At 39.0% G+C, this 16,995-nt stretch overlaps 1 protein-coding gene across 3 annotated transcripts in view; it reads left to right on the forward strand.

Moving 5' to 3' along the window:
• Positions 1-9,131: 9,131 nt before the first annotated feature.
• The window catches only part of LOC127584425 (phosphatidylethanolamine-binding protein 4), a 354,441-nt gene continuing 346,577 nt past the window's right edge, over positions 9,132-16,995 (forward strand). For all 3 annotated transcript variants that reach the window (XM_052041227.1, XM_052041230.1, XM_052041228.1), the window contains exons 1-2: positions 9,132-9,273; positions 11,652-11,777. In XM_052041227.1, the coding sequence (XP_051897187.1) occupies positions 9,257-9,273; positions 11,652-11,777 (143 nt within the window). In that variant the 5' untranslated portion in view covers positions 9,132-9,256. The remainder of the gene's footprint in view (positions 9,274-11,651; positions 11,778-16,995) is intronic.

Consider the following 16,995-nt stretch of genomic DNA (forward strand, 5'->3'; position numbering starts at 1 on the left):
GCACATTTTCTGATTACGAACGGAAAGATTTAACCTTAACACAATTTTAATCTTATAATCAAGGGGATTAAGTACAACAATAATGTAAATCTTCTTCAGCAAAGCTCTGGGCATTGTGTTTTATTGTGAAGCATTTCTTTAAAGCAGATTAAACCTTTCAATTTATCGACAGATTATATTAATTCACTACAGTAATCCTGTCCACTTTTCCCTGCTTTATAACAAAGTTCTCTTGCATGGTGAGTCCTGTTATTTCTTTTCATCTATGGACATTAGTCTTACTGGTTTTGTTAGCTAAGGAATCCCAGATTTAGATGATGGTGAATGAATGGCAAATTATTTCTAAATTAGGATGGTGTGTTACTTGGAGGGGCATCTGCAGGTCGTTATGCTTCCATGTGTTTGCTGCTTTTGTCCTCCTGGGTGGAAGAGGTCTCAGGTTTGGGAAATATTAGCAAATAATTGTAGTGCATTTTGTAGGTGGTACAGACTGCAGCCACACTGTGTAGGTGGGGTGGTAGGAATATGTTTAGGTTGGCGGATCGGTTGCTGATTGAGCTGGGTGCTTTGCCCTGGCTAATGTTGAGCTTCCCAAAATTGGAGCTGCACACATCCAGTCACACACGGGGTATTCTGTCACACTGTAGCCCTGTGTCTTGAAGTTGGTAGTGTAGTCTGGAGGTTTATTCCTTGCTGCAGTATAGCCAGCTTCTTATGTCAGGGCACATACAAGGCTGATCCAATTAAGTTTCTGGTCAACAGTATCCCCAGGATGTTTTGGATGAGAGATGTAGCAATTATAATGTTGTTGATTGTCACGGATAGGTAGTTAGATTACTTCTTGTCGTAGATGGCCATTGCTCAGCATTTATTTGCTGTAAATGTTATAATGTTTATCAGCCCATGCCTGAATGCTGAAGATGAAAAACACGATGATGCTGGAGGAACTCAGCAGGCCAGGCAGCATCCATGGAGAAAAGCAGGCAGTCAACGTTATGGGTCAGGACCCTTCTTCAGGTCTGAAGATAGGAAAAGGCAAAGCTCAATATATGGGAGGGAAAAGCAGAGTAGTGATAGGTGGACAAAAGAGGGGAGGTGGGGTGGGCACAAGGTAGTGATAGGTAGATGCAGGTGAGAGGTAGTGATAGGCAGGTGCGGGGGAGGAGGGGAGAGCTGATCCATCGGGGGATGGATCAAAGGTAAGGAAGAAAGAAGGGAAGAAAAGAAGAGGCATGGTTGGGGGGGGGCTGTGGGGATTACTTAAAGCAGGAGAGTTCAATGTTCATGCCGTTAGGCTGCAAAGTTCCAAGATGGAAAATGAGGTGCTGTTCCTCCAGTTGGTGCTTGGAATTCTCCTGGCAGTGGAGGAGGTGGAGGACTGACATATCTGTGATGGGGTGGGGGAGGGAGTTGAAGTGACTGAAGAGACTCAACAGGGATAGGGTTCCCCTTTTCTCCCTGTTCTCCAATTCATTTGGACTATCTCTGACATCGTTCTCTCCTTCCTCGATCTTTCCATCTCCATCTCAGGACATTCCTTATCCACCGACATCTTCTACAAACCCACTGATACTCACAACTACCTCAATTAGAGCTCCTCCCACCCTGTCTCTTGCAAGGATGCTATCCCTTTTTCTCAATGTCGCCACCTCCGCCGCATCTGCTCCCATGATGAGGCTTTCTACTCCAGGACATCTGAGATGACCAACTTCTTTACTAACCGTGGCTTCCCCCCTATTGTGGTCGAGAAAGCTCACACCCACATCTCTGCCATTTCCTGCACCTCTGCTCTCACCCCTACCCTTCCCAGACCCAACAAGGATAGGGTCCCCCTTGTCCTCACATTTCATCCTACCAGCTTGTGCTCACCCCGCCTCCCCTTTTTTGTCCACCTATCACTGCTCTGCTTTTCCCTCCTATATATTGGGCTTCCCCTTTTCCTATCTTCAGTCCTGAAGAAGGGTCTTGACCTGAAATATTGACCGCCTGCTTTTCTCCACGGATGCTGCCTGGCCTGCTGAGTTCCTCCAGCATCGCAGTGTTTTTCATCTAGATTCCAGCATCTGCAGTCCTTTATTTCTCCCAATGCCTGAATGTTGTTTAGGCCTTGATGCAGTCGAGGGTAGGTTGGTTCTTTTTCTCAGAGGCTGTGAGAGGAATTGAACATTGTGTCAACTTCTGTGAACAGCCCACTTCTGACTGTGATAAGAAAGGACATTGATGATGTAGCTAGGTTAGGCCTAGGAGCTCTTCCTTCTCCTGAAATATCTAGGTGCTGGTTGATCTCTAACACTACAACCATCTTTCTTTATTGGAGATATGATTTCAGTCACTTCTGAGTTGTTCCCCTAGATTCTCACCATTTTCAGTTTTACCAGGGCTCTTTAATGCCAGCCTCATTCTAATGCTGTTTTGATGTCAAAGGCAATGACTTTCATTCTTTCTTCCAGTATTCAGTTCCTTTGTCCAGGTTTGGACCAAAGCTGTAATGAGGTCTGCAGCGGAATAGTTCTGAGGAAATAGCGAAAACCATATTGAACAGGTATTGCTGAGTAACTGCCACTTGATAGCATCTTTGATAGCATTGATTATTTTGCTGACAATTGAGAGTTATGATTAGGCAGAATGGACTTATCCTTTCTTTTAGGGACAAGACGTACAGTCTTCCATAAGGTTGGATAGACACTAGTGTTGCAACTATAATGGAATAGCTTGGCCAGAAGTATAGCTAGTTCTGGAGTTTGTTACACTACAACACTTAAACCATCCAGGCCATGCCATTTACTCATACAGTAGTTACCATCAGACAGGAGGTACAGGAGCCTGAGTCCCACACCATCAGGTACAAGAAGAGCTACTTCCATTCAACCACTCGGTTCTTGAACCAACTTGCACAACCCTAATCACTGCCTCAGTATAGCAACACTATGACAACTTTGCACTATAATGGGCTTTGTTTTTTTGTTCTAATTGTGCTCTTTCTTGTAAAAATTGTGTATAATTTATGTTTAATTAATGTTGTCCTTGTGAATGTTGTGCATCTGATGCTACGTGCCTGTGATGCTGCTGCAATTAAGTTTTTCATTGCACCTGTACATACATGTACTTGTGCATATGACAATAAAGTTGACTTTGACCAAATTGGCGTCAGTGATATTTGGCACCAGGAGAAAGTTGAGTTAGATCATCCATATAGCACTTAAGGCTGAAGATGACTGCAAATGCTTCAGCCTTGTCTTTGGTTTCTGCCATTGTTGAAGATGGGGATGTTTTTGGAGCCTCTGACTCCCTTTAGCTGTTGAACTATTCACCACCATTTTTGACCAGACCTGACAGGAGCTGATCTGATCTTGAGCTTATACGTTGGTTGTGGAACCTTAGCTCTGTCAACTAGATGATGCTTTTGTTGCTCAGCATGCAAGTAGCCCTGTGTTACATCTTTGCTGGTGCTTACCGAATACAGCTATTGCAACATGCTCATCTATACTCCCACAGACTGAATCCTGTGATTTGATCATAATGGTATACTTTGGAAATCCTCAGCACCTCATGGCTCCCATGTGAATTGCTAGATCTTTCTAAACTTCTCTGATTGTGTATAATGATGCTAATTGATATTGTGAAGAGTGTCTTGGTCTGAATTCTGGGCCTTGTTTATGAAAGGACTGTGCAGTGGTCACTCTTATGAATGCTGTCATAGATATACTGTCTAGATTGGTGAGTCACCACCTGTTGATAACCCTGTCTGACATCAACATCAGTAGTCCTGTCTGTGATCCGGTCTTGTGATAGTCATTGAAGATATTAGCCAGAGTACATTTTATACCCTTACTGATCAGTGGCCTGGTGGTATAAACTGTTCAACATGGAGTGCTGTTCCAAGTGCTGTTCAACATGGAGGGATACTGACTCATTAGTTAAGGGAGGGTGGTTAGTGGTAATCAGTCAGAGATTGCCTCGCCACTACTTGACCTGATTTCATGAGCCTTCATGGAGTATAGGATCAATGTTGAGGGATGCCTGTGCCACTCCTTCCTGAGTTTATACCACCAGGCCACCTTATTTGATGAATCTGACTTGATGGTAGGACAGACATATTCAAGAACATGATGAAGGTCTCTGGGAAATTGTCAGAAGGATGCAATTCTGTGAGCATAAAAACTGTCAGGCTATTGCTTGATTAGTTAGTGAGTCAACTCTCTCAGTTTAGGCACCAGGTCTAGACATTTGTACAAGGCTGACTAGGCTGGGAATCTAAAGCTAAATAGGTTGTCCATCCAATTTTTGTTCTTATTGTGACTTAACAATTGAATGATTTGATTAGCCATTTCAGAGGGCAGTTAAGATTCAACTATTTTGCTGTGGGTTCAGGATCACTTCTAGGAAGCAGATTTCCTTCTCTGAAGGATATTTGTGAACCAGATTTACTGGTTATATGGTCACTTATTGAGATTAGTTCTATTTGGGAAAAAAAAAATCCAATACTTAACTAAATGCCTGAGTTGCCAGCAACTTTAAAAAAAGATGATCTTTAAAAAAAAACAATGAACTGTTTACTTATCATGGAATCATGGAGTAATACAGCACGCAACTTCATGTTCTTTTGCTCAGGACTATTTTCATCTTGAGAGTGCAGAAAAGTAAACAAAATGGATTTCTATGATAGATACCTGGGAATTCAACCTAAAAGGCTTATATGCAGAGACTCTTACGTGAGCACTTGTCTGCGAAGAGCTTGTTGTGTTCGAAAGAAACATTCTCATATTTTGTCAATGCGTTTTCAATTGGGTATAATTAAGTCAAAGCAATGCTGTTAGTTGAACACTACTAATCTCAGAATAAAGAGAGGATGTTTATTCTGAATGGTAAAGCATTCAAAAGATTAGAGAAGTCCCAAAACAATAAAAATTGCATATTGTACACAAAATCCTTTATAGAGTGCAAAATCAAGACAGAATATTGAACTAATTCAAACATTGGTAAAGTTGTAGTTAATATGTTTGGGCATTGTACTTTGAGAAGGATGCTTAAAGTATGCATAGGGTGCAGAAAATTTTTTATTGAGATGATACCAAGGATATGGGGTGACAAAAAAAACCTGAAATTTTTTCATGCTTTGTAATTACGTTTCCATTCAATGCAAGAATACCCAAGAGCAAAGAACATTTTATAGCCCAATGAAAGAATAGGCTAAACAATGTGGTTGAATAAATTAACAATCAATATTTTATTATCTTGATCAATACATTTCTTTATATTGACAAAGAATATATTTTGAAAGAAATTTGGGCTATAGATAGCTTTTGGTATTATTTTTCATTTTTTAAAAAAAAGAGGATGTAGTCCTACAATATCCATGTCCAAAAAAATCAAAAATTTCATTTAAATAACATAACAGAAAACAAAAATATCAAAAAGCAATTTGCTTTTTCCATTCTTTGACTCATACAGAGTTTAACAATTTTTGTACTTCCAGGTGCTGAGAGGATTGCCGTGCAACCTGCTTGTTGACCAACATCACGGGGCAAAGGTACGCTAAGATGGCCTTCAGTTATCCCTACCACTTAGAAGGAGACTGACAGACCTTTACCCAGCAGCTCATGACTGTATGCAGCTGATATGAGGAATGCTTAAACCTTTGCCAACTCTGTTCATCTTATTCTTCAAGGTTTAGTACAAGGCTCCTTACCTCCAATCAGCCACCAGGTTATGGAGATCTTCTTAAAAATAATTCTTTAAATATGTTGCAACTAATGAATGAAAATGAAAAATATGCACAATTTACTCTGATGTCCCTATGATATTTCTTATGGGTTGTTCCCCAAGAGGGTTCTGGAGTTTTACATTCTATTGTTGGAGATTTCAGGACAATCCAAGAGGATTGGGAACCTTACTGTGCCTCACACTCAGTACTTCCTACGTTTAATTGCAAAGAATCAGTTTTTTTATTTCATTGTTTCCGAATACTTGTGTTTTGAAATGTCTCTTACCTGATTAGGGAACAGTTGCCCTTAAAGGCACCTCAGACTGCTGCTGTATATCACTTAGGTGGCTTTGTTTCAATTTCTGCAGAAACTGAGGTTGTGAGGTTGTAAAATATGCTTGGAGTATTCATGTTCCAACCAGAGAAAACAGGCCCCGAAACGTATCACGGGTTCCAATGATCACTTCAGGCATTGTACAATAAACTGCAAGACCCACTGAAGCCTATAATAATAAAACAGAAGAATCAGCTCTTTAGCTTACAGAAGCACATTTGGAACTGTAAATTGGGATTTTTCTTTTTGATTTGGTCACGTACACTTTCTACTGCACTTTAACCATATATACTGAATGCTTTGCGCACTTTTTAATCATTTGTGCCACACCAGCATACTTTCACCATTGGAATACAGGTACCTTTTATCTGGGATATGAGAACTATCACTCATAAACGCAAGATAAAAAAAAAACACAACCAAGTTAACACTTTCATATGCACACTATAAAAGAAAATGCAGGCAGTCCCTGGGTTACACAAGGGTTCAATTTCTGAAAACTTCAGTGAACCAATTTTTTGTTAAGTCAGAAATGAACAATTTCAATGAGGATCTATTAACATGAATATTTATTTACTGTTTTCTCTTGCATAGTTACAATGGTACAGAATCAGAATGTCCCACATCCACTGACAAGTTTAAATGGCCCTGAAGCATCAATGTACATTACATTGATTGACAAAGTATTTTGCAAGTGTCTATAGAAGCATTTTGCCTCGTCAGTTTCCAAAGCAAATCTCTTAAGTCGCCTCTCACTGTGAACTGGCAGCTACATTCTTAAAGATAATGTATTTGTTTGATTACTGTGGGGAGGTTACATGTAAAGAGTTTTTGTTTTGAAGACTGGCTGTCTTTTGGCTTAAATAGCTGCTACACCTATTCCATAACTCCCAAAGATATTTACATTTCTGTAATTAACTTCCCTGTCTGAAAAAAATGCTTTAAAAAGTTATGGGAGAATTTGCGTAAAGTCAGATTTCCCTAATTCAGGTCTTCTGTAACTGAGCCCCTGCAACTAGAAGCAATGATCAGATGCAGTGCAACAAAATCAGGTGTTGGAGGGACTCTGGGTATTACAGAGTTCATTTACTTTTTTTAAAAAAACAGGAATTAAAAAAAAACAGAACTAATAATGGTGAACATGAAACTATTAGGTTGGTATAATTACCAAATAGTTCACATAAATTGCTCTATGGAAGGAAATGTCCTGTCCCATGCCTGGTTAGGCCCATATGCAAACTCCAAAGCCATCATGAAGCCATCTCTTAACTGCCCTCCCTACTGGCCCAGAGCCAATCAGGGACAGGTGATAAATTTTTCCCTGTCAATGGTGTTCATGCCCAGTGAATGGATAGATTAAAAATTGATAGAACCTTGCTTTAACATTTGCAAAAGAACATCAAGCCCCTAACAAACTGGAGTGGCAGCCTCAATTATTGAATGCACAGCTCTTGGATTGGGACTCGAATCCATGCAGGCACATGGACTGTCACAGCTGGTACTTGTAGCTCCAAATATTAAATTGCAATTGTCATTTGGAAGTGCTCTCTACTTTTTTTTAAAAAAAGGTCACTTTCTTAGACGCAAGCTAAGCCCTGAACAATCCCCAATAACTGTCCTTTTGAAACAAGTGGATAAGAAGGAGCAAGATTTGGCCATTGGGTCTCAAGAGCTTGCTCCACAATTCATCAAGATTGTGGCTGATCTTCTACTTCATCTCCATTTTTCTGAATCATCCCCAGGTACCCTGAATATTCAGAAACTATCAACCTGTTTTGCATGAACTCAATAATTGGGTCTCAACACCCTTCTAGGGTGAAGGATTCCACCTCAGAAAGAAATGTTCCCATATCTCAGTCCTAAATGGACTACCACTTATTCTGAGATGTTAATCTCTGGTTTGATACTCCCTGCTTGATCAGCAAGCACATCAAACCTGCTGAGTGCTTAAAGAATTTTAGAAGTTTTAATTAAATCTCCTCTCATTTTTCCCAATTTCAGAGATTACAGGCCTAGCCTCCTTAATTTCTTGCCATACCACAAACTCACCATTCCCAGGAATTAGTTCAGCAGATTTTCATTGCACTTGCTCCATGGCAAGTATATTCCATTTTTAGTTAATGGGACCAAATCTGTATGCATATTCCATGTTCAGCCTCACAAAGGCTCCGTATAATTGCAGTAAGGCATCTTTACTCTTGCACTCCTCTCCTAATAGAGGACAACATACTTGTTGCCTTCATAACTATATGTTGCACCTGCAGTGATTTGGGTAGGACTGGGTCATAGAGCTATACAGAACAGAAGCCAGTCCTTCTGCTCAGCACATCCACCGTGACCTTTTTGCCCATCTGACCCAATTTTGTTTGTCTGCATTATGACTATATCCTTCTCTGCCTTTCCTATTTAAGTGCCTGTTGAAATGTCTTGTAAATATAGTGATTGTGTCTGACTCCATCGCCTCTGGCAGCGATGTATCCTCAAAAAAAAGGAGAAGTATATGTATGATCTTGGTTTGGCTTTTGAACATCAACTGTCCCCAAGTTCTCACCATTTAAGAAACAATTTGCTTTACTGTTTTGTGTATCAAACTAGATGATCTCACACATTGTATTCCACCTGCCAAGTTCTTGCCTACTCACATAGCCTGTCCCTTGCAGCCTCTTCCCCACTCACAATTCCACCTCGATCTGCAACATCATCACATTTAGAAATATGATATTTGGTTCCATCAGCCAAATGCTTGACATTGATTCTAAATAGTTGGGACCCATCCATCCATTCCTGCAGAACCCCACCGGTCACAGCTTGCTAATTTTGCTCTTTAACTGTTCACTAATTCTCAATCCAGGTCAGCACATTATCCCCAGTCCACCTGCAAAAAGAACAAAAAGTAAAATCACCCATAAGTTCCATCAGTTTTTCCAAACAGGCTAAAACTTCCCAGTGGGGTCGTGGGGACGGTGCCCTTCGAGCACGGCGGTATGACGTAATGTGACCGACGCCACAGTGGTCCAATCAACGTCTCCCCAGTGCTGCGTCCCGGCGAATAGGGAGGGCTCGGGGGCGTGACCTTGGGTGGGCGGGTGTGTCGCGCGCTGGATTTCGTCCGTTTTCGCATTCAAAACATAACTGGATTCGCCCGAGGTCTCGTGTTCCCCGTCGCTGGCGGCGGCCTCGCTTCTGCTTGAAATTTATCATATTTTTTTTTAAAAAGTATGGTTGTTGTCAACAGGTAAGCCCCTTTGCAATTCCGTGGACCAGATTATGCAATGAGGTTCGCCAGTTTCTGTGAAGGGAGCGCGATTTTTGCGTTTAGCCTGCGCGTATTTTGCGCCAGTTGTTGTTGTTCTTTCCTGTCAGTTGCACGTTTGCTCTTAAAGTAATGGGCGGGGTGGGGGAGAAGGTTAGTAGTGGCCTTTGGAAATGTCTTGTGAAGGTGGAATGTGTGTTTCCTCTCCACTTGCAGTGCTGTCAACTCTGTGTGGCTTTATTTTCTTAAAATAAAGATGTGGATTGTTTTGCTCTGTAACCACATGGGAAGGGAGTTTGCATTTGCTTGCAGTAGTAAGGGAACGTGATTAGAGCAAGGATCCAGGGAAGAGGGAGTTGAAATGAATTTAAGGGTAAATTATAGCTGCAAGCATGATCTGTAACCAGCAAACATTTGGTTAAAAACTTGGCTGTCAAGCTTTTAGATTTGCACATGCAATGTGACTGTTGAACCATGCTCAACCACATTTGGATTGAACACAGAAAGTGTGCTTAGTTATTGAAGACTAATGGCAGAAAAGTGAGTATGTGGCAAGGTGCAGTTGTGGATCTGCATTGCAACCTCCTGCCCTGAACTCGCATGTTATGGAGGATTTGAAACAATTCATTGAGCCAACCTGGGTGTAAGCAATCTAGCCACGCAAAAAATGATGATGGGGGAGCTGGTATGACACATCGTAGTTAAGTTGCATGTGTTCAGGGTCCTGGAACATTGATCAAAAGATGTGAATTTGAACCATTATGGCAGCTAAGGAATTCATAGAATTAAGTAAATCTGAATCTCAAAGCTAGTGTTATTAATGGTGACTGTGAAACTACAGGATTGTTTGAAAATCTATCGGATTTACTAATGTTTCCAGGAAGAAAAATTGGAGTCCTTACCCTATCTTGCCTATATGTGACTCCAGATTCACCAACATGGTTTGATAACTACTACCTTACTTTGGGGACAGAGCCATACAATATAGAAACAGGTCCTTCAGCTCACCATGTCCATGATAACCATCAAATACCCATTTTTACTAAGATAATTAGGGATGGATGATATCCTGTGAATGGATGATTGCAAAAAAAGGAGCAATAAGTAATCTGCTGGAGGAACTCAGTGGGCTGAGGAGCATCACTAGGGGAAAGGAATTGTTGATGTTTCAGGTCAAAACCATGTCTCACCACTCCTCTTCTCCTCTTTATACTAGCTTTCTTTCCTCTCCGCGCTCAGTCCTGATGCAGGGTTTTGACCTGAAATGTCGACAATTCTTTCCCCTCCCCTCCACAGATGCTGCTCGACCTGCTGAGTTCCTCCAGCAGATTGTTGCTCCAGATTCCAGCATCTGCAGTCTCTTATATTTCCAATGGAAAAGAAAGGCTTTGAAATAAAGTTATAAATTGGAAAAAACAGTTCTGAGCTCCTTTGGTAATCCACTGGGAACAAATATCCACAACATTTATCCAGTGCAACTATCATCACCTCTTGAATTCTTTCCTTCAAACTCTCTTTTTGTTTCTTTGTCTTTGCCTTAACTACGACACTGGCCTCAACACCAGCTGCTTTAATCAAGCTTTCACCATATGTGTATATATCTCGCTTGGCTCATTGAATTCAAAAGCCTTCATTGGAATGTTTTACTACATTAAAGATGGTATGTAAATATGGGATGTGGTTTATTTGCTATTGTTTCAAACCGAAATGAGTGAGGGTTGGTCAAGTATTCTTTATATCTGCCACTCTTTTTGGTCACAGTCTAATCCTGACTGACTGACATTAGCTTCCGGTTTAATAGTGTGCCAGTTTTAAAATTCCCATCCTTGTTTTCGGATCCCTCCATAGATTTGCTTCTCCCTGAAATTGTCCTGAGTTTTAACAGTGATATATTACTACATAAAGAATGTAACACAAAGCATAAAGTAACATGCCATTATGATATAAACTGAAAGATGAAATCATTGCTTATCTGTGCTGCTTTGATTTAGAGCTCTGTCAATAAATCATAAAACTGATAAGACTAACCATAAGACTAATAAGATTGTTAGAATTTGGAACAATTATATGAATATTAATGAGAGGGAATATTGGAAAGTAAAGATATTATTTTTAAAAAATGAAGTAAGACAGGAGAAAGTACACCGTGGGCCGCTGAGAGAAGTAGTTTATTTTTCTTTTTTAAAAAGTAGTGTACTTTTGAAGAAAATTGTGAGTGAATATGTTGTATAATGAATTGTGCCATTTGAGACAAGCAGTTAGGTTCGGGGTTTTAACATCAGAGCTGAAAGTTTTTTTAAAATCAAGGCATAATGATTCATGGGTATTTATTAATACATTTATTTGATTTGATTTTTCAGGATGAAGCAGCTTGTATATCTTCTGGTTGGACTGAACATTCTTTCTCATCAGAAGGCAGATTCTTCAATGAATGAGGAAGAATCAATGTGTATTATTGAAAGCGGTGGTGACAACAGCATTTGCAGGCAAGCACAAGCAAAGATAACTTACCTCTGGAATAGTGCATGTGGCCACAATTTAAAACTTACTCCTTAAATGCCGGGCTTGTATTAATCATAACATATTGAAAATGGTGCATGCACAGTGCTTTGTAACTATTATGCCAGTGTCTTAATTTAGTTATAGGTGATTCAAGTGTGTGGTTCAGTTATTTTGTTTCTTTATACAAGTTCAATTATATCTTTACAGTGAAACAAACATTTTGATATTGTTCTCCTTAAGTTTCATTTCTTGTCCTCCCACCAACCCAATTCTTATTTGATATTTTGTTTCTTTTTTTGAATGAGTAGCGGCAATGAAATTCAGAAAATGAACCAAATGAGGAATCGGTGTAAATCTTGATGTGGTGCCAAGTTCTAGTCACACAAATGATTAAATTTCTTACTGGATAATGAATAAATAATGAATGCTGGTGAATAGAATGACATGGGAATCATAGGTGCTAATTGCAGAGGAATAAGGGTAAGAATGGAGTAGAACACATGTATACTTCCAGCACAAAAATGAGTACCACTTTCATTTCTGATGTTAGTTTTCGCTTTGATTTTAACAAGAAGATAGATCAAATAGAGAGCTACATGTCTAATTGGATCTTAGGTTGACCATTGTTAGGTAAATTTCTCTTCCTTTCCATCACTGCGTGGCACAGAATGACATTGTCATAACCAACAGGTGGGACATTTCCAGCCAACATCAGCATTACCATTCAGAAACCTGAGACATGCTATTTTCAGAAGTGCTAAACTAAAACAGAAAACAGAAGAGTGATGAGAAGAGAAAAGGGACTGAATGGTGAACTTAAAGACAGGTGGGTTCCCAGAATAATGAAGTGCAGAGTGGGAGAGAACAATTGTGAGATGCATTGAGCTGTGCACATACACAGATGTCCTATAGTTGCGATATCCAAAAAAACATAGGAGAGCTCAAATGCACTGATTTTTTTCTCATACAATAGATTAGCCTTCATTTGGATTTCAGTTATTAATTTGAATTCTGTTTTTAAAATCTGCTGCAGAAATATTCTTACAGATTTGTGATATTTTAAAGAAATAATTTGCAAACATTTTAGATGTAATGTCACATTTCTAGTTGCGAACAATATTCATAATGTAATATGAAATTAAAGATGTTTCTGGTGTTTTATTTACATAAAAACCAATAGACACACTTCATTAATCCTGACTATTACATTGATTAGTAACTCTTGACAAACCCTGATTATAATGCTTTTGGGAAGAAGGGAAAGGAAGAAAAATGCATGGATTTGTCACAGCACAGAAATAGGCCATCAGGTGCAAGAAGCCTGCATTGATGTTCTTATCTCCAAATCTAATGTATTTTGTTTAATTTTCTATAATGCTTTAATATTTCTCTTTTGCAAAGCCTTTAAAATCTCCATTTACTATGATTCTCTTAAATTTGTGCTGCCTTGTTTCTATCTCCCTAGCTATTAAAAACAACTTACCAATTTTGACTTTTCATAGCTCTTTGTAATGTTAGGTTTTTGTTCTATTATCTCAGCTCTGGTAAAACTGTTCTTGGATTTGTCCACTCAGTTAATAGCTTAGTAATTCTTTACAGCATCTTCACAGTTGCATTTATATCTTTGTAACGATTTATAGGTTCTTTTTATTTTCAGGTTTTGTTCTTAAACATACTTTAACAAAACAAAACTCAAGGTAATGCATAGCTAATAAACACTGGCATGAAAGACAATGTGGAAAAATTATAATAAATTATTATGTTTGAACAACAATGATTCAGCAATTGAGATTCCCTGTCTGTCAAAAAGTATGCCCTCCTAATGTGACCTCCTGGGTAAGGTATAAAGCCAGAAAGATCTAAAGCCAATTTGGGAGATAAAATTTGGAAAATTCCTTTCCAACTGCACCACCCTGACCCTGTTTAGATGTTTGCAGCCAGTCCCATATAGTATCTACCTGTCCTAAAAGGTGACTTCCACATTAGGTTCTCCCCAGCTTACAAATGGCCAACTTGTGTTCAGCCCGTACACATGAATGAGTGTTTGGGAGACCGGCGGGAGGGATTTGCCAGCTGCTGCCGGACTGCAGGCATCTTCTGCTCAGTTTGTGGCCGCATATCTGATTTGTGAACTGTTTGGTTTACAAATAGTTCACTGGAACAGAACCCTGTTGTAACCTGGGGAGGACATGTATAGCACATACTTGAAGGAAATCAGCATCCATCATATAAATTCGCAAACCATTGCAGATGTCCACTATTTCATCCTAGGAAAGGGATTACAAGTTTCATCCTAGGAAAAGGATTACAAGTTGACATCGAACCTTGAAATTGCATTATTTAAGACACTTTGTGCTCTCTAATCTACTTTGAGTGAACTGTCTCCTTAAATTCATTTGTATTCCTTTTGTAATCTGAGGTAGTGTTCTGGTAGTAACTCATTTGTGCCACTAGGTGGTACAGATGTGCTTTTATATTCCATCCTTAAAAGTTGCAAGTCCACTGCCTGTTGGTGCAAAAATAAACGGAATTATGCTTGGAGTTAAAATCATTGAAGCTAATAGTTCATCACATTTCATCGTTCATACTCTAAAACCTGAAAATTTGCTGTTGGTTTGTATTCTATAATTGTCTATTGAGAAATAGAGCTTGGTTAACTGACCTGACTGACTGCACTACATATGTCAGTTCAGTTTAGGACAGGTCCTTGTTCCACCAAAACATTTCAGCTTTGGATTGGCTTCAATATGCTGTTCTGGGCCAGGTCAGTACTTTGGTCAGGTCAGTTTAATATGGTGCTAGTGAGTGGGAGCTATGCTAGGATAGAAACTTCATCAAGGAGTGGATCAGGGACTTGACCCTAAATTTTGTAGGGTTATTTTCAGCAGATGATATCAGGCTTAACTTACTGTCATCATAAGGGTGTGATACTCGGCATGGGAGTGGATGGAGAATGTTGCCTAGGATTGATAAGTTCTTTTCTGGACATTGACTTCATGTTTGCCTTGGTGTCACAGCTAGGCAGTGATATTTGCCCTTGAAGAGTGGAGAAGGGAATTCACCTGAGCTTGGTGTGTCTTCTTCAGGTCTGATGTCTGGGTGTGATATTGTGCAAATATCTTCAGGTTGGGTAAGGAAAATGTAAAAGGCCTTGGGCTTGGTTTGCATTGGATGGGTCATGGTTGGGTTGAGTTTTAATTTTATATCTGAATAAATCTCAATTAAAAAAATAATTTAGTAATAAGAGGTCAATTAGCCGATAATCATTTTCTCTTGGCACTTATTCTGTGTTACCTTATTTATTGAATTTGAAATCTGTTTTTGAATTCATAAGTTAACTTACATTCATTGTTTTAGGCAGTTGTGTGATGGGTGGTTATCCTGATTTGTTTCAATCCAAGGATTTTGTAAGTTATACTTGTGTCTTTTAGCTTTCTCCGGTACAAATGCAGTTTGGCTTACATATCAAGAACTATCCACATAGATTGGTCTACAAGTGCCAATAAAGATTTTATGTTAGGATTAATTGAACATTCAATTCACAACAACTTTTTCATGTGTACTACAATTACAAAAAAAAATATTTTAACATATTTTGTCTTCCCTTGTTTCACAATGGCTTTAAGATGTAAAAAGAATGGCATAATTTATTGAGTACCTTTTATAATTTTTATAGTTATTTATAAGACAGGCAACAGTAATATCAACCAGTAACAATGAGATGAACGACTGGAGATTTTTTTTTAGGTATTCATTGAAGGTGGAAGGTTGGTCAACACACAAGAAGTGCTTTCTACTCTTCTGCAAACAGTCTAATGATCTTTAACCATCAACCAAACTACACAGGAGTAATCTTCTACACTGAAGACAAATACAAACTATTTTATGTGGGCTAGCATTAAAAAAAAAATCATCCACCTTGAGAATGCAACATTACATTACAAAACATGTGCTCAAATCTTGAATGAGGTTTGAACTTGTACCAAGTTGACACCTCCTGATCTGTTGCTGTCAACTAGTAGTGGCTATGTTAGACAGGCACTCAACCTGAGAGAGGAAAATGGACCTGCCCTGGGATGGAAGGATTATTTTTGTTTGACCTTCTGCTGTTGAGCAAAAGGCTTCGAACTTCTGTTGTTACCTTACCCAGGTGCTATTCATCATGCGTCATGGTTTTGATGACGTGATGAGCGAAACTGCAAAGCTTGTTGATTAATTCAAAATTTCGATGGAGTTTTTTAAAATTCAGTTGGACACTATTCTTGAGTTTAAATAGAACCAACAATGTAGGAGTGAGGGGCATAATAGTTAAGAATAGGAAATCAAATTTGTTGATTAATTCAAAATTTCGATGGAGTTTTTTTAAATTCAGTTGGACACTATTCTTGAGTTTAAATAGAACCAACAATGTAGGAGTGAGGGGCATAATAGTTAAGAATAGGAAATCAAATTTAAAGGTTTGTGAGGTGCAAAACCCTTCATTGTTAATTCAAAGAAATATTTCATATTCTCAAAGAATGAAGGTTACATTCAGAATACAAAAACTCCACAGGTAAATTTGTGCCTGAGATGTAATTAAACTAAAAGAAGAGGCTTACAATATTGTCAAGCAGATAAGGCTGAGGATTGGGAAAGTTCTATGAACCGGAACAGTTGAGCAAAAAATTGATAAGTAGCGAGCAGGGAGTAAACTAACAAGAAATTTAACAAGCATGTGAATAGAAATGAGTAACAAAACTAAATGTGGGTCAATAAGAGGCAGTAACAATTATGTAGTTATGATTGAGACATCAAACAAACACTCTCTATGTATCTTCAGTATAGAAAACAGAACAGTAGTACCTGTTATGATAGTGATAGCAGGAAATCAAGGGTCTAACAACAGAGAAGTTCATCAAGGATGTTAATAAGGGTTTTAAATACCCATTGGTATTTAATCATTGAGGAAAGCTTGATCTAATCTAATCAAATCAACATGGTTTAATGAAAGGCAAATCATGTGTGGCAAACTTGCTTAAATTCTCTGAGGATGTGACAAGCAGAGTAGATAGAGGGAAACCTGTAGATAGAGTCATAGAGTTATTCAGCATGGAAACAGGCCCTTCAGCCCAGCTTGTCCATGCTGAAGAGGTTATCTACCTGAGCTAGTCCCATTTGCCTGCCTTTGGCCCATGTCCTTCTAAACCTTTCCTGTTCACGTAC

Source organism: Pristis pectinata, chromosome 29 (assembly GCF_009764475.1).
Source record: "Pristis pectinata isolate sPriPec2 chromosome 29, sPriPec2.1.pri, whole genome shotgun sequence".
Classification (NCBI taxonomy): domain Eukaryota; kingdom Metazoa; phylum Chordata; class Chondrichthyes; order Rhinopristiformes; family Pristidae; genus Pristis; species Pristis pectinata.